Source organism: Grus americana, chromosome 1 (assembly GCF_028858705.1).
Source record: "Grus americana isolate bGruAme1 chromosome 1, bGruAme1.mat, whole genome shotgun sequence".
Lineage (NCBI taxonomy): Eukaryota > Metazoa > Chordata > Aves > Gruiformes > Gruidae > Grus > Grus americana.
Genome location: NC_072852.1, coordinates 59,536,255 through 59,554,264, shown reverse-complemented (window position 1 = coordinate 59,554,264; position 18,010 = coordinate 59,536,255). Strand labels below are relative to the sequence as shown.

The 18,010-nt window shown below is 51.0% G+C and overlaps 1 protein-coding gene across 1 annotated transcript; it reads left to right on the top strand.

Moving 5' to 3' along the window:
* The first annotated feature begins 10,049 nt into the window (after positions 1-10,049).
* On the top strand, positions 10,050-16,451 carry HMOX1 (heme oxygenase 1). Its single transcript, XM_054812053.1, has 5 exons — positions 10,050-10,206; positions 10,530-10,650; positions 13,024-13,515; positions 14,124-14,232; positions 15,721-16,451. The coding sequence occupies exons 1-5, from the start codon at positions 10,175-10,177 to the stop codon at positions 15,849-15,851; spliced, it is 885 nt and encodes a 294-aa protein (XP_054668028.1). The 5' UTR covers positions 10,050-10,174; the 3' UTR covers positions 15,852-16,451.
* The last annotated feature ends 1,559 nt before the right edge of the window (positions 16,452-18,010 follow it).

Here is an 18,010-nt window from a genome sequence, read left to right as displayed (position 1 = left end):
TGCTGGAGCTGCCTGAAGCTAAACAGTTGTGGCTTCATCTCTGAGCTACTCTCCCTCCCGCAGCCAGTTCTGCAGCAGGACTTCACCGTGCCACAGGACCCCATGCTCCTCACCTAAGAAGGGCTCAGGTGGAACGAAGTGTGCAAAGCACTTTCTCTCTGAAGAGCGCAGCCCAAGAGCTGCGGGTTTCTGCCTTACCAACTGCGTGAGTGTTTCATGCGGCAAAGACAGGTAAATGCTGCGGAGTGACACAGCTGCAAACCTCTATCACAAGTCCATTTTTGCCACACTCACAGCTTCCTGAAATATTTTTTAATCTCCAAAGCATCCTTGTCCCAGCAGATGCTAGAAGAGAAACCTGGGTGGAGAGGCTGGATTTGCCCACACAGAGCTGGCTCTGGCCTCTGCTGTCACCCCTGCAGCAATCCAAGAGCCCAACTTGGCTCCCTGGAGAGCACCTCCCCTCCACCCCACCCAGAGCACGCAGAGCTTGCAACAAAGGCTCTGTGCTGGGAGCGTGGCCTGCAGGAGGACACGTGAAATCAAGGGACCGTGAGGGACCATGAGTTATGGGCCAGCACAGCATCCCCCCAGTGCTGCAGACCTGCAAGAGCAGATCCCTCCTGTGAGACAGGATGCTGAGCTGAGATGCGAGGGTGTGAAAGCCCCTGCAGTTTTTCTCCTGCAAGTCTCAACAGAAAAACAGAACAAGGAGGAAAGGCAACAGGGGCAAATGCTGAGCTTCTCCTGGAGCACCTGCAGGAGAGGAAGCAAGGGCAGAGACACGATGGAGCCCAGGCTGGTGGGTTTTGCAATTGTGGGGCCAGAAGGGCCTCCAGAGCAAGGGGCCTGATGCCCAAACCCTCTTGCCAGCGCCTGGATGTGGGCTGCCCAGCTCTGCTGAGGAGGGAGGGCTTCTGGTGCCCAGCCAGCATTTGTGAAGGACACCAGCCTGTTCATACCGGTGATGGTTTGAACACTGGTTCATGCCTCAGCAAGCTCTTAAAGCTCTCGGTGCCTCCATCTCCCTCGGTGCGTTGCCTGCAGCTTCCCCTGAAAGAGAAACGAAGCCATCCCCAAATGTATACCCCGAGCACGGGGAGTTCAAGCTCCTCTTTGCTGCCCCTGGGATGCCCTGAGCCCACCTCAGGTAAGGACCTCTTCTCCACCCTCACCTTGTTTTCTTTCTCCCCAGAGAGCCGGCACAGGAGCTGGCAAAGCCAAGAGGGCACCATCCCCGAGGAAGACTTGAGCACGGGGCAATTGGCTCACCGTTATTTTCATTGCGGCCTGAACAGGTGGGAATGGTTTTTGTTGGCTGCCAAATGGGGTCAGTTTGAAGCGATGACCAACAGGTGAAAATTCAGAATGCTGCTCGTGGCCTTCCGGGCGAGCCTGTCCCCTCCCCACCATGCAGCCAGCCGTGGTCACGGAGTTCTTCACTGTGGGCCACCCAGCGCAGAGATTTATCCTGCAGGGATGAAGTATCTTTTTCTCAAGCAACTGAAAATATGAAGAATGGGGACGAGAATATGGAATCTTTCCATCCCCGAATTAGTACTGTCGTACTTGTTATAGATTATACCAGTCGTAACTTGAAGAATTTTGCCAGGTTTCTTTTGAGGAGGAACATGGAAAAAAAACTTGCCAGGTCTGCAAGGGATCATTTTAAGTAGAGGTCAGGTACTTTGCATTGGCAAAAACTGCTTCATGATTGCGAAAAAATAAAGTGACACCACTCTAAAGAATTCCTTTAAATGCCTTTCCCTTTTTAAAAGTGTTTCCTAACGTTGCTGTTTTAAAAAGACGTGACGCTGCCTGCTCGCTTCTGACCACCAGATGGCTGTGGTCCCTCACACACTCAGCCGCAGCTCCACCAACTGCAGAGGACAACCTCTCGCTTCACAGTGACCGGCTTAGCAGGCTATGCAACCACTGGAAACAAAACAAAACGAAGTTTTTCCTTATTCTAAGTATCACGCCACAACCGTTAGCCCAGCGGGGACTCACACAGAGACCACTCCAGAGCACACGTTCAGGCGTTGCAACTGCACGGGGCCGGGAAGGAGCGCTCGCACTGTGTCTAAGCAGCCATTAATAACCAGACTGGGAACAGGATCCTGACCTGGACGGATATTTTGCATGACCCAGAACAGTTGTTTCTATGTAAGCTGAAGAAAGGCATAACCTCCATGTACTGGGTCAGAGTTGCCCTGCATCTCTAAAAACCAAATACATGCTAAAAGTTCATGAGAATTTCCATGATATTTGGGTTGTGTGGTTCTTGGCATACCAGCATCGCATTCGTAGAGGCAAAAAAAATACATGCTCCTCTTTTAGCTACTACAAACCTCCAAATAGTATATGATTTTTTTTTTATGAGCAGTTAACAAAAATATTTCCTGATTTCCCACCACATCATCTCACAAATCAGCACAGAAGTGTCCATTGCTAGTACACTGGAAAGGCTGTTCTCCATCCCACAGGACTTTCATGTTGCTCTGTCATGTCAAAACTTCCTCAAAGCTTAGTTTGGATAACAAAATTCCCCCTTCCTTCAAAAAATGAGAATCAAACCACTTCCCCTTCCCTGCAGATGACTGTTAATTGCACTGCTTAGGGCAGATGGAGATGCTGGGAAGGGATGTAGGGTGGGGACCCAGTGGGCAGCAGAGAGAGGTGTTGTGAGGAAGGAAAACATTTCTGTAGGTTATTCATTTATATCTGTGTGAGGGCATAAGCAAATGGAAGCACAAGAAGAGAAGACAGAGATAAAATAAATGGATGTAGGATAGGAAGGTGCAAACATATGAGAGGAAAAGCGGGTGCCCCAATGCTCAGGAGCAAGGTGGCTGGTGCTCATGGAGAGGAGGTGCAACACGAGGAGTTGTACTGGCAGCCAGTCTGTTTATTTTCTGTTTCTCCTGAAGATATTTCACAAACCATGCGGACAGAGGTGACTTCTTGCACCAGGGGTGATGCCAAGGTGGTTGGTGGCCCTCAGATTTCTTTTTTGTCGACGTGCCTGCTCTCCCATGGCTCATACAACACCCCGAGCATCCCGCCCGGCGCCCGGCAGGTCTGCCGCATGTTGGATGAACAAGTGTCCCTGTTGCTTTTTGTCAGTGACCAGCAAAACCTGAGCGAGGGAACAGGGACTCAGGGGCACAGGCTCACAAGGAAAAGCTTCCTCTTTCCTGTCTGCCTTCGTCCTTGCAAAATCTTGTGTGTGTGAGGGTGCACAGGAACCACAGCGGGTTCGGAATGCGTGAGTGGGCAGATTCGCTTCCCCCTCCCGGTGGGGTTGCCAGCGGTCAGAGGGATGGAGATGGGTGAGGGGGGACAGGATCGTTCCCATGGGTAGGAGAAGTTCACTGCAGCACTGTCCCCGGCAGTGTTTCTGCGGGGCTGGACCTTGGTCCTTGCCGGGAGCCCCTGGCCAGGGGCACGGAGGTGTGTTGCTCTGCAACAAGGGAGGCTGGGGGCTCAGCCCTGGCAAGGAGATCCCCAGGGAGATGGGCTCTGCAGCAGGGCTTTTCTCGGGGGGAATCAGTAATTCCCTCCTGGCCGAGAAAAGCCACACGTGCCAGTCTTCAGGCGCTGTGTTTTTCTGACCAATCTCAGCAGAAAAGTGTGGATCAGGCACAAGGTGAATCTGATGGCGGGGTGAGGTGAGGACATGGCTTTCCTGCAGCTTTAGGGGAGGTTCTTTCTCCAGTACAGAGCAGAAAGAAAATCTGTGTTTAGAAAAATTGCTGGGAGGCACTTTCAGTGGTATTTTTAGCTCCTTGACCAAAAAAAAAAAAAAAAAAAAGCCTTAAATACCAGGCCGGTCTCAGTGGGAGGTAGGTGCCAATTCCTCTGAACTCCTTTGCACAATTTTAGTCCAAATAGAAAAAAAAAGGGGGGAGGGGGCAGCAAAAAAGCCAAGGTGCCCCTCTGCCCATCCCCACTGCCTCCAGGCAGGGAACCATTTTGTGCAGCGATTCACACCATCCAGCACTCGCTCCAGCAGAGCAATAAGGGGGTGGCCCACCCCATGCCAAACACCTTTGGTCCCTCTTGCATCTGCCAGACTGCACCCAGCAGCTGAACACTTTTAATTCAAATCCCACATTGCACAGGTGCTCTTGTTAATGATTATTTAACTCAAGAGCCACAGCCACGGTCCCGATGTCCTGCCGCGCTAGGCGAAGGGGATCTCGGCCATTCAGAGCCGACAGCCCCAGCGGAGGGACGGGTTCCCTGGTGCCCAGGATGCTAGGGAAGATCTCCCCAAAAAGATGGATGTTCTTGCTGTTTTACACTAGCAGCTGTGGTCTGTAAGCACGGCGGTGCACAGGGCTCTCCAACGCTGAGCCCACCCTGCCCCTAAATGAAGGTATTTAAAGAAATAATCTGCCTGCGATAACCCCTCCTTTCTTATTCCTTCTTGTAGCATGTAGTGGCATGCTTTCAAAACAAAGCTCTTCCAAATAACAGCTCAGTCAGGTAAATTCAGTCTTCCTTCCCTGGAGCAATCTTTTGTAAAGAGTGAAGAAAAAGGGAGGGGGAAGGGGGACACACACACACAAGCTATGCCACAGACACCCTGTATGGCCTTGGGTAAGTCACTTAAATCTGGCATGCCCCCACGCCAGCCTCTAAAACAGACTCCTTCCCCCACCCTGTATCTCCTGGGTTCGGTGTTTTCTACCAGCACGGGTGAAGCCGGGTGCCCACCCAGCACCCCAGAGAGCAGTGTTCCCAGGCCTCGATTCCCCCCCCCATACAGAGCGGGGACTGTCCCCGTCCCAGGGCAGATGGCCACTGCATCCTCCACGTCCCCACATCAGTGAGGTGGGCAGCTTTCCCAGCCTGGCACACCAGCTTTTCTGACCTTTCCCACCCCCCCCAGCACCCACCACCACTCCCCGCCCCAGTGCAGCTGCAGAGCGCTGGGAAGCGCAGCCGAGGGGGAGAATTTTGCCGCTGCCAGCGATGCCGCACGTCCCACCAGGACTCCCCACTCTTGCATCAGCCCCAAAACCCCGCAGCCTGCCTCCCGCTGATGCTGACTTGCCCTTTTCCCAGCATGGGCATCTTGCTGAGTCAGGGTCAGGCCGGGCGGCCCCATATTGCTGAGTAAAGGTTTTGGGCTGTGGTGGATGGGCTCTTTTGCTGAGTCACGGTGGAGCAGGGTCCACGTGAAGCATGTTTATTAAGGGGCGGTTTCCTGTGCGCCGCCCTGAGATTGCAGCTGCTGCTCTTGGCCCCGGTCCTGCTTCTCGGGACAATCGGAGAAATGTCCACAAACAGCCCCAGCTGCCCAGGGCCCGTCGGCTGCGTAGCCCCACGCAGGAGGAGGACACGTGTCTCCCGTACCCCACGGGCAGGGAAACACACAGGGGTGGTTTGGAAACTGTGCAGGGGGATGCCTGGGTCTCACTCTCTTTGCAAAACTTGGTTTCCGGCTCCTTCTCCTCCCGTCCCCTGAGAAAGGGGTGTGAGCTGTGGCACAAAGTCCTCCTTGTTGCATACATGTCATTTTCAAATCCAGATATCCACAGTTTGTCCTGTCTCGCAGTCAGGGCACGCTTTGTTTTACACGTAGCACTGAAACAAAGGAGGCGGCACAGACTGAAAGATTTGTACAAATGGGATTTTTATTTGCTAACTTTGCCCTGCTCCCTTCCACACCTCCCTTTTGCTCCCAAAGCAAACCCTGACCAGCACCACAACTCTAAGGAGCATGGTGGGCTCTATGCACCCTCCCCCAAAATTTCAGCCCAGCGTACCCATAACCTGGAGACCTGCTTCACGCTTTCGGTTGCTGCCTGTCCCCAGGTCTCTGGTCACAAAGCAGGCACGTGCCTTGCAGGGTGCTTGCTCTGTTCTCCCTCCTCTGTTCCCAGCCAGCCCAGAGCTCTCTCCTTGCTTGCAGCCATGTGCTGGAGACACATATGCGCTGCAGCACTCATATATCCATACAGCTATAAAAATATGTATAATAATCTGCATTTCCTATTTTTGTCGTGCTGGTTCTGTTATGCCTGAGACATCTGCCTGCACCTCCTCCTCCCACCATGCCGGTCTCTGGGCTTCCCACGTGTGGGGTTTGCCCACATGTCCGTCTAACAGTACCAGTCCAGAGGACAGCTGCAGCGCCTGTGCTCCTCATGGAGATTTCCAGTGCATTGCACTCCTGACCTCCCTTCTTCCACCTGTATCTTTGATCTAGACATGGATTGTTCGATGCTGACGGCAGCGAGCACAGTCAGTTCTGCCAGGGCTGGGCCCGGCCAGGCTGGGTAATGTCCCTTTGGTAAACACAAATTAACCCACAGACTATCTCTGTATGTTCCAGCACTGACTCCCTTCTTCAGCAAATCATTTGAAGTGGTTATCACAACTTCGTTTTGTTTTTTTTTCCCCTGCCATTACACAGCAAGTCCTGGTTACTGAGTCAGCTTTCTGGGTGCAAGCCAGGCAGCTGCATTTTGCTGTGTCACGGTCCGAGAGCGCCCACTAACCCCTCCGAGCCGGCCAAGGCTGGTTTTCACCGGGTGGTGCCTTCCCCGCTGAGCTCAGCCGAGCCGCTGGGAGCTGCGTGCCGGAGCCCAGCACGGAACAGCAGCGCTTCCCACATGGGTTCAGGAGAGCTGAGTTCTCACTCCATGACTGCCTGTGTAACTAGACATTTCTGACCATAAATCCATTGGCAGAACAGGCTGTTAAGTGTATAAAGAGAAGTAAATCCCCCACTTCCCTATCCCTGATGAAAGCACCGACCCCTCAATCACTTTCTGTTGTTGTTAACCATTCATCCACCCGGTCTCTTGACTAAGCATTTTCTCAGGGACTGGGCTGTGCAGATGGAGGCTTTTAAGCAACTATTACAAATATCTTGCCTGAGGCTCCTTGATTCATCTTTGCTAGAAATCTCCTGGGCAGTTTCACTGGTGCTGGTGCACATCGCCCTCACAGCGAGTAGCTCTGGCAGCACCCAGCCGCTGCTCACCGGAAGAGGAGGAGATGACAGAACTACTGGCTGGCACGGTGGAGACCACGGGTCTGACACTCTGATGAGGTCCGAGCAAAATCTCCTAGTGACCTGGATGTGGGCTGGCCTCTGCTTTCCTGCGGCCCACTGTGCCCAGCGTGAGTTGCTCTGGGAGTTTGTGCTTTCTGCTAAAAGCGCGGACCTCCTTCCCTGCGCATCGCTATCAAGTGTCAACTTCCCAAATTCTCTTCTAGGAAGAGACGGTCCCTTGCAGATCTCTGCCAGCACACTCGGTGTCATTAACCTCCCCACACTGCATAGCAACAGCACAGCAGAAGCAATACAAATCCTCGCTGCAGAGCACTGGATGGGGCCAGAAATGCCCCAGGCCAGCGACTGCAAAGATGATGACAACCCACTTTCAGTTCTCCTTCCATCTTGCTGCGAGGCATTAGGGCCTTTCCAGAGAGCTGGGCCCAGTTTCACAGCCGCTCCATCCCAAGTAACCCTGATCAGCTACAGACCAGACGGCATAAATCAGTTATGGGGCGCAGCTTGCTTGCCTGCACCCGTGGAAAAGCTCACAGTGGAGGTGAGCTGCAGTAGGGACCTTATCTCTTGTGACCAGCCCAGGAGAAGGTCAAGCCCCAAGATCCATAAGGAGGTACATTGGCTCCATGTCCTGGGGCAGTGTGATTACGAGCCAGAACTTCTTCCTGGGAAGAAGTATCCTACCTGGAATAGCAGTGACATGACTAGACATCCTCTTTCTCGTATCCCCAGTCTCACATCTGCATTTACCTCAACTCTGGATGAAAAGGAAGGAGGAGGACCTTTTGGATACATCCTTTTGAGTGCCCCCAAGCGTGCAGCCTCTTGGAAGAAGGCAGGCAGGGGACAAAAGCACTGGCCTGAAAGCAACCAAAAAGTCCTTGGGGAAGAACTGGGTGCATTACCAGAGCTGCACAACAGAGGTGAAAGGAGGGATAGGGCTTCAGGATTTGAGGATTTTTTAATATTATTCATATTCATAAAATGAATAATATTATGCATTTTCATATTCTCATAGATTTCCTAGTTCCCCCGACCAGAACTACAGGTTCAATCTGTGCTCCAGCTTCACGTGACAGACCAGGACTCACTGAAAAGGACAGAAAACTTCACGTAGGCTTTAAGGAGCAATGCCAGAGGGAAATGCTCATTTTGTAGCCATCCCTGTGGCAAAATTGCGTCAATGACTTCAGGACAGACTGGCCATGCAGCCCTGTGCTCCCAGGGCTCCACACAGGAGCCCTCTCTCAGGGCGTGTTTGGGGCTTTGTCACACTTGCTTCAAAGATTCAGACATCCCGATACATTTATTTTACCTTAGAGAAAAACAAGCAAGCCAGCAGCAAGTTGTCTGCAATGGCCTGGGGGGTAAATGTGGAACGTGACAGCTTTTGCTAGCATGCACTGTTGCTTTAAAAGACAAAAGCAAGACAGGAAAAGTCTGGCTGAGTCAGGGTGGAAGCGCTGAGTAATCCTTCCCGAGTGCCGCACCACATGCCAGATGTCTGCCCGAGTCAAAAAACAAGCATGGAAGCATATTTCCTCCAGGACAGCTTTCTAACCTAGAGCACCAAACCCAGCTGCGGCCAGGTGTGGGTGCAGTCACAGGGAAACGCGCGGGGCGCACGGCTTGGACGGCAGCACCCACCAGCAAAGCCCCGGAGTGGACTCACTAGAGGGGACAGACAGACAGAAGATGCTGAAATCCTTCCCCCCTCTTCCCCAGGCTCTGCCTTGCTACCACCCTGCACGTGGCTGCGGCATGGGGCTTTCTCACCCCCACAGCGGCAGGGGAGTGGTGGGTTTTAGTGCCCTGCTCTTTGGGTTGAGCACAAAATGTGTGCTTTTCTGAAGTACAGCTGGCCGATGCATTGTCCGTCCTGGCTAGCCCTGCTTCCAGCACAGCTACAGTTGGAAAAGAAGGGCCCTACTTCGTCTCTTGGCTGCCTCATTGACCACTTCACCAGACAAAACAGCGGAACAGCCAAGCTACTAGCAGAAGCACCTTGTCCAACTCTCTTTTCCCAAATCAGAGAAATTATTTGCTTTTGAAAGTCTCCGCAGACTTCCTCAGCTTCCCCCAAGTCTTGTATCACATCTTTTTGGTCCACCCACTACCCCAGCCTTCTGGGTACCTAGGAGATGGAGTGCTATTCTCCTAAATTGCCCTGCACGCAGCTGCGGCAACAGCGGCAGTCAGTTCCACACAAATCAGTATTTTTTCCACGCAAAAGGGAGCGTGGAAAGGATTTCTCCGTGCATAAGCGCAGGCACACCTGTGCTGGCCCTGTGCAAAGTGATGACAGGGTTTATTCACCAGTGCCCAGTGCTGTGCAAGGGCAGTTCTGGCCCTTGCAGACCAGATCTGGTGCATGCCTGTGCCACAGCAGCCCGATTACCCCCGGTGCCCAGGACTGGTACGCACCCCAGAGTCCCTGCTGTGCTCCCTGCTGTGAAGGGGATATGCTCCTAACCTGTGGTGCTGAGCTCCCCATCCCATGGCCAGCAACGTCACCTGAGAGACTCTCTGAAGATGTGCAGTCACGGGAAATGAGACCTTTATATACCTGAGTCGTGCTAGGGCAGGCGAGGATGGGTCTTGTCTTAGCTTCCCAGGCAGGGTGCAGCCGGGACACAGACTGGGGTGTAGGGAGAGGAGGCTGCCCACCCTGCCCCAGCACTAGCCCTGTAAATCCACCCCTCCTTGTCCAACCCCGCTGCCCCCAGCACAGTGAGCACCTCTGGAAGCGCTTGGGCTCTGCCTGCCGCGGGCACTGCGCTGAAAGGGTTACGGAGCCAGGCACCCTTGAAGGAGAAGTTGCTGGACATCCTCTGTTTGTGCTTAGTAAGTCAAGATAAATCAGGTGACTTCCTTCGGGTCCCTTGGGATGAAGGCGAGGAGTGGGTGACAGCCAGGCTGGGAAGGGAAGTGCAGTTGTGTTGCAAGAAGTTTGTAATCACACTGAGGTCAGCGGTTTGGCTGCTCACGTGGCCTGGCAGTATAAAGCTGGATGCCGGAGCCCGGCTACCCAGCTCAGAGCCTTCACTGTCCTGGGAGCAGCAGGGAAGGAGGAAAGCACAAGCAAGAAAAAAAACCCACAAAACAACAGGGAATCAGAGGAGTGAAACGAAGTGGAGAAACATGGAAACTTCCCAGACACACAGCTCTGAAAGGTGAGAGCAGGACGGGAACGAGAGGGAAATTTTTCACCAGAAGAGTATTGCGTTTCTTCCCTTGCTTTTAGGCATGCTCTTCCTGTTTCTGTTCTGTAGGGAACGGCATGCTTCTGCTTTCACCTCTGGATGGAGTCTGTCAGTCCTCCCCGTTCAGGACAGTGTTTGGGCTGCTGGTGCTCCCTTGTTCCCATCCGTGGCTCTTGGGAATGCTCTGCTCCTTTTCCTGCTGTCCCAGGCTCCCCCTTTCTTCCTAGACAGCTAAGATCCATTTGCCAGCAGAGAGGGACAGCACTGACATCTGTTTTGCTGCTCTTCCCCAGCATGTCCAAGGACCTGTCAGAGCTCATGAAGGAAGCCACCAAGGAAGTGCACGAGCAGGCGGAGAACACGCCGTTCATGAAGAATTTCCAGAAGGGGCAGGTGTCACTCCATGAGTTTAAGGTACTTCGCAGCAGCATTGCTTGGGGATGGGATTTCCTTGCCAGGAAATACACTGTTAGATCAGACGGGCTGCACAGGGACTGAAGCGGGAGGGGGAAGAGGGACGGCACAAGGAAGGAGGTCCTTTGCAGTACAGCTGTCTGGTAGCAGCATCGCCTGTGCAAAACATGCTCTTGATCAAACTCCAGCACCCTGAGACTCCCCTAAGATCTTAGCGGCTCCTCTTGCAGGAGGCAGGGCAGGACTGTGCATATCAGAATGGGCAATCAAGCTGAAACAGGATAAAAAGACAAAGAGCTTGAAGGGATTAATGCAATTGCTTTTTCTCTTCCTTCAAAAATGCCTGCATGTTAATTATAGGCAATGATAGTTAATGGAGGTGCCACTGTGCAGATGAACAACACTAAGCAGCTATAGCTGGAAATAATGATGGAATAGCAACAAAGTGAGGCTGTGAGATCATCTCCGGCACTGAACTTTGCAATATTTGTCACTTGGATTATACCAGAGCTGAGCTCATAAACAATAGTAACCCAAAGGCAGACTGAGTTGGAGCAAGCCATGTCTGCTGCTAACAGGTAGAAGCCTGTTGCTTTTTTTAAGATAAAAGAGAATCATTTGCAGGTATTAGTCTGTACCTAACCTGGCTAGATACATGATTCCTGAGATCTGAGCCACATGACAAAGCCATGAGCAAAAACAAAGCACACACCTGGGCCAGAAATTCCTGGGAGGTTATAGGATGTGATGCATGGGCTCGCAAATAACACCTAGTGATCCAACCTGTGGTTTAATTACTTTGTTGTTGAATTGTTCCTTGGCAAATAAATCCACAAGAGTAGGAAAAAGACTACTTATTTCTGACAGGTTGTATTCACAATACTTAGTCAAGCATAAATTTAATCTCAGGTGCTGACTCCCTGCTGTTAGAAATGTGGCATTGGTCAGGCAGTGAACTTTGAGACAGGCTGGCAATAACGCAGAAAGTCAGGCCTTCAGGAATACAGCTCAGTTTCTTAGAAGATATTTATGTGCTGTCAGGGGGAGTGAGACGTGACATGGCTTTTAAAAGGTAACGGTAGTTTTCAAAAGCCGTGTTTCCCATTAAACCACTACCTGCCTCTGAAAACAACCAGTCAAGTTACATTTTCTGAATTTGTTAGGCAGTGTATTTTGTTTCTTTTCCAGTAACCTGGATAACAGGTTATTGTTTAAAAACCTTTATTTTTGTTTACTCTCTTGGCAAACCTATATATCTGCCCTGACACGTGACTCCCCGGAATCTGAGTATTTGTTTCCACAAACGAGCCACTGCCCGCGTGCTTATCAAAGTCCTGTTTGCTGGCACAACGGGGAAAAGTTGAAACGGCAACTCTTCTACTGCAGAACTGATTGCTTTGTGGGAGAGTAAACTGCTTTCTCTCCTGTCATCAGCGTAACGCTTTCCCCCGCCCCCCCCCCCCCCCCAAACCTGACTCACCTGTACTACAATACCTTCATGTTTTACCCTTTGCTGCTGATAAGGGATTCCAGTGGAAGGAAGAGGTGGTGTAGGTGTAAATATGTATACAGCCTCTGAAAACAGAATGCCTGGGGAAGGAAAGAACACAGCTAGATTGTCTTACGCCACGTGGAACAGCTGGCAGATAGAAGACAGTATCGTGTAAGCTGGGAAAAACAACAATAACAATGGTTTCAGAACAGAGAGGGGAACACGCAGCCTCGCAGTGCTCCTTCACAAAGGCATCCTTCAGAGGCAGGCTGTGCTTCCAGCCCCCTTTTATCTTGTCTCCTCGGGGCAACCAAGGAGGCAACCCCACTTGCAAGTCTGAACGAGGAGAGCGGTGGGGCCTCAGTTCCCACGATGGTGGGATACCAACAGGATGAATATATTGAAAAATAAATGGGGTGCGTCATCATCTCATAAGGTCCCATAAAGAGAAGCCACATCTTGAAGCATTCAGATTTGAACAATGCACCAGCAAATATACCTTTGGGAATACCCTCTCTATTGACCAAGGGAATGGAGGGAATAGACCAGGCAGGATTTAACAGGGCTGTAGTCTCCATTACATGAAGCTGCAAGAACTTTAACTTGAAGGAGAAGGCAGCAGCTTTTAAGGGCAGGTACAACCAATACGCTGCAAAAGGGCTTAGGTCTTACCTGATGCTGCCTCAAGCAGAAGGGGAAAGGCTAAACAGTGTCTCACTGCACCTTGCAACTCTGTTTTCCACATGGGAAACTTGCTACATCACAGATGTGCATGATTCATACAAGTATGCGCATGAGTAAATTTTCTTTAGTAAGATTTGTCCCCAAAACGTGAAGACAGACAGATGCACCTGTACCTCATCCTCTTCCTTCTGTTTCAGTTGGTTACAGCATCCCTGTACTTCATCTACTCTGCTCTGGAAGAAGAGATTGAACGTAACAAGAACAACCCAGTTTATGCCCCTGTGTATTTTCCGGCGGAGCTGCACCGGAAAGCTGCCCTGGAGAAAGACTTGGAGTACTTCTACGGCAGCAACTGGAGGAAAGAGATCCCATGTCCTGAGGCTACTCAGAAATACGTTGAGAGGCTCCACAACGTAGGCAAGAACCACCCAGAGCTCCTGGTGGCCCATGCCTACACTCGGTATCTGGGAGACCTGTCTGGGGGGCAGGTGCTGAAGAAAATTGCCCAAAAGGCCCTCCAGCTGCCCAGCACTGGAGAAGGGCTGGCTTTCTTCACATTTGATGGAGTCTCCAACGCCACCAAGTTCAAGCAGCTCTATCGCTCCCGCATGAATGCCCTCGAGATGGATCTTGCCACTAAGAAAAGAGTCTTGGAGGAGGCCAAGAAAGCATTCCTGCTAAATATACAGGTGATTAACAACCAGCCAGCCCTGCCTGCCCACACCCTCTCTGAAACAAGATAATAGCTAGAGGGGAAAGGCAGAGCCGGTATTTCTGCTCTGGAGCTTATGGGAAGTTGTGGATTAGGGCAAGCTAGCGAGAGTTGCATGGCTACACTTGTCCAACCTGGGAACCTAGCGAAAGGCTGGTCTCTGAAAAGCTGTTCTCCCCCCCTTGGGTTTGAACTCAGTCTCTTCTGTGTGCCATTATTCAGATATGAATAAGTGCTTATACTGGGAGTGGGGATCACCATCTATCTGTCCTACCCCTGTAGTAGAGTCCCACAGGTCCTCTGTGGATGCTGACTAGATGCACAGGTACCTTGCTTTCCTTCCCATCGGAAGATGGGCAATAGGCCGCTCCTGAGCTGGAAGCTTCAGGGAGAACCTGTGAAGTGAACAAGGGGTTTGAAAGACATGCTCTCGGTCCCACAGGCAGATTATGTTCTATGCAAAAAGTGCCAGGAGACTTGGACTGAAGGCTTGTGTCTTCCTCTGGTTCCTAAAGTACCTGGGGCAGGGGTCCAGTGACAGAAGAAGAGGAGGCCACATAACGAGACGCTGTTCCCTATTCTCAGGTGTTTGAGGCGCTGCAGGAGCTGGTGTCTAAGGGCCAGGAGAACGGTCACCCCGTGCAGCCAAAGGCAGAGCTTCGTACAAGGAACATTAACAAATCATATGAGCACGGTAAGACACTTCTAAGGGCAGGTGCTTAACATTGCCCCTTCTGGTTTTGTTCTCCTCCCTTCCTCTGTTCTTGTTTGTAAAAGCCACTGAGTAATGAGCATGAGGTGGTTGCCCTGTTTCTTATCCAGCCATCGGTAGGTAGTGCGAGGAGGGGCACTGGTGCGTGCAAAGCTTCTTCTAGACATGACAGCAAGGATGACACATTTGGGCTCTCCAGAAATAGTGTCAATGAGGGAGCTTTACAAAAAGAGACTCCCCTCTCCTTCTCTTAGGTTTTAACAAGGGAAAGGTTCATTCGCCACATGAAAACTGGCCTTCAGTTTACAGAAGCAAAGGCTGCGATTTTGGGCCCAGCAGATCAGCCGTGGCGCTGACGGAACGTTCCTCCAGACACGCAGCCCTATCCAACAGCCTTATCCTTTTGGACTAAATCTTCCTCTGGTCATTTTCCTGCCTTCCAGAAGTATTTACTGAAAGCACTCCTGAAAACGTGCTGGGTTTATAATGAGCATTGTTCTGGATGGTGAAATGTAACGAGGTAGGAAGCGGGGATGTACAGGCTGCCCATCAGCTCTGCAAAGCTGAAGAAGCTCCATCTGCTGGCAAGCACCCATCCCAAACCCGAGCAGCGGCTGCAAGCAAAGCAATCCCCTTTTGTGGAGCCAGATTTGTGACTGAGTTAGGAGCAGGCTCAGATGTTTACAGAGGAGAGTGGTTTCCCTGATAATGTCTGGTTCAAATAAAAAAAAAAAGCCCTTATTACCTACCCACTATAAAACTAAAAGGGAGATTTTTTCGGTGCGTACTGGATTGAACCACAGTTTTCCTCTTAGCAAAGAATGAGAAGCAAATCTCGTCTTGCACATCTCTAGCCAATGAAGCTTAGAGCGACTTCTTTGGGAAAGGCAGTAGAAGTTCTCTGTGAAACTTTGCTGCTCCTTTCCCAACACACTCATAAAAGTAAGATTTTCAGAAAAGTTTGGTGTTGGATAAGGAATCCCATCCTGAAGTTTGTACTGGGAAAATTATTTGTCTGGCGTGCCAAGGACTACCTGTTTAAGGTCATTCAATGCCTAACCAGTTAAATCAATAAGACGTAGGAGACAAACTGCCTTTTAAAATTGTGGCTTAAGTATTTGGCTGTCTTCTGCGCGCATCAGGGCTTTGATGGAGCTGGGCAGTGCATTGACTAAGCCTGTAAGGAGACAAGGGAAGAGGCAGATACTCAAGTACAGGCAGAGGGGTTGTGAGTCTTTCTGAGTCCCAGGTCAAGTCTGCTGCTTCCCTTCTTCACTCACGGGGGAGAGCAGAACCTGCTGCTGCTGTTTCCCCCACCCCAGCCGGGCTCTGAGCTTCCTCCTTCTCCCCTTGACAACTCCAGCAGGGTCTGCTCCAGCACCGGGGAGAGCAAGCGTGGCACAGCGGCAGCTTTACGCCTCAACTTGTTCTCATCCGCTTATTTTTTTTTCCTTTTCCTATCTGATCTAGGTCCTGGGAAAGAAAGTGAGAGGACTAACAGGAGACACACAGACACAATTCTCACCACTCCCCTGGTGCGGTGGATCCTGGCGCTCAGCTTCCTAGCCACGACAGTCGCCGTGGGCTTATTTGCCATGTGAAGAAGCAGGATCTTCACCTTCTCTTTGTGCCTCCCCTCACCCTGAACTAATCCACTTTCCCCAGTCTTTCTGAGAGAAATCCCCCCCCCCCCGACTGGGTACTGTGATCTTGGCTCTGCCACTAATATTAGGAGACTTTTCTCCCCAGAAATCAAAGATAGTGCTGCAAGGGGGTTCGGGCAAAGTATCTCCCATGCTTGGTGCGAGCTCTTCTCAGAGACTAACTTTATCACCAAAAACAAAGGGTAGAAAAGGCTAAAAACAATGGCCGAGAATTGTCGTTGCTTTACAGAGTGCCTGCAAAAATCCTACAGGATCAGAAATGTAGCTTTGACATCTGCCTCTCAGAAATACAAAGCTTCCTGGAGCTCTGGTCAATTTTTTTATAGTGCTAGATAATACTGTGATCACTTTTTCTGTGGAGCCACACAGCTCCTGTGGGTTATAGACTGTTTTGTATGACACTAGTAGGTCTTTGTTAATTCTTTTTCCAATAATTTTTGTTTTTTTTAAAAAAGCAGAAGACAGTTGTTGAAGATACATGTCATTCTCTTGTCTGGTTACATAATTTATACACATAATAAACTTCAATGTAAAGTCTTCGGGCCTGGTGTTTCCTATTATTAAAACCTTACCTGAGTAGAAGGGAGGTGTCTTTCTTCCTCCCAGCTCTATGTCTTTTGGAGCTGCTGCCTCCAGCGACATTACAAGAGACGCAAGCGGGAGCTATCACCAGAGCCAGACTCTGCTCCCACTCGGTGCTAACAATAACCTGCTACAAGCTGGGGCAGGTTCCTTCAGCTCCTACGTGCTGGTCCCTGTTTCTAGAAATACCACAAAATTCCGTGAGCGTACAAAGTATCTTTAAGGGGTGGAAGCTGGTTGCTATTCCAGCAAAAGCAAGAGGTGACGGGACCCTCAGCCGGTTTAAACCGAGACAGCTGTCCCTGACTGCCACCCGCTGAGGGCTCCATTACCAGGCTGCCTTTGCGAGAACTTCAGTGTGAATCAGAAAAGCACGTACCTTTTCACCACCCCAAAAACTAAACACACGCTAGTCTTTGATCCTATGAGGCAGCTGGATGGCAGACATGGAGCAGGCAACCGCACGGACTCACCGAGGTGACAAACCAACCCACCGCACTGTCAGGACGCGGCATGGCCGAAGGCGCTCCGGACACGGGGTGCTGCTGCTCTCCCTGCTTCGTGCTGAGGCGGATCCGGAGGTCTGGCTTTAGGGCCTACGGCCATAAGAGTGGCTGGCCGCATCTGCTCCAGAGGGTCATCTAGCACAGGAATTGCTGCAGGAGAGGCTGTGGTTCGGGTACCAACACGGCCACTATCAGAGTCCTCTCCTCTCTTTCTACCGGAAAGCCTCTGTGATCAACGTGTCCGCATGATGCCGCCTGTTCTGGCTGTGACCTCAATCCCAAAGAGACGCTCTCCTACCGATCCGTTCTAACGGCCTGCGCTGAACCTGCTCAGAGAGCAACGATCCAGAGGCAGGTCCTGCTGAGAACAAGCAGTGGGAAAGGGGCTGTCATTATTCTCAGGCTATTATCCATCCTCTATCCCTTCCAAAATCCCCTTTAATACTTCTCTACTTGGGCCTATTTGCTGACCCCTGTTAGCAAAAACAGTTAATTCTTTAAAAGGATAGTCAGATGTTTGACAAGCAGGGATATGAGGCTTGATAGTTATTCAAACACAAGAACTTATTCATTCAAATTCATCTTAAGTTCTACCTATTCAGTCCCTCTAACCCACCCCAATTATGTTCATTCAACCATGCTGAATAACTATACATCCCAAATATGCAAATAAATGCCCATGAGCTCAGAAATGCACTCTACCACACTCAGCCCATCTCCACTGCCCAAAGAGATCATAACTGTGACCTCAAAGCTAGGAAGTCTGAACTCAGACTGACATCATCCCCTCCCTGCTCATGGCAGAAGGGGTACAGTGCTTTGAGTATCCCACAGCCATTGCACTATCACGCTGAAGGACACCAGGCTGACCCTAAAGGTGAAGACTAAAGCTTTGCTTTGTACTAGATCTATGATCTTTATATCTGGTTTCTCTGCAACACAGCCTTCATTTTCCAGCTGCTGCTTTAAAAACCTCCCTTGCACCACGCTATGCTTCCCAGCTCTGTT

Excerpts from the sequence above, each read along its gene's own strand:
- HMOX1 (XM_054812053.1), top strand. The coding sequence starts at position 10,175 with ATGGAAACTTCCCAGACACACAGCTCTGAAAG. Across the intron at positions 10,207-10,529 it reads CAGACACACAGCTCTGAAAG|CATGTCCAAGGACCTGTCAG; the intron begins GTGAGAGCAGGA and ends GCTCTTCCCCAG. Across the intron at positions 13,516-14,123 it reads CATTCCTGCTAAATATACAG|GTGTTTGAGGCGCTGCAGGA; the intron begins GTGATTAACAAC and ends CCCTATTCTCAG.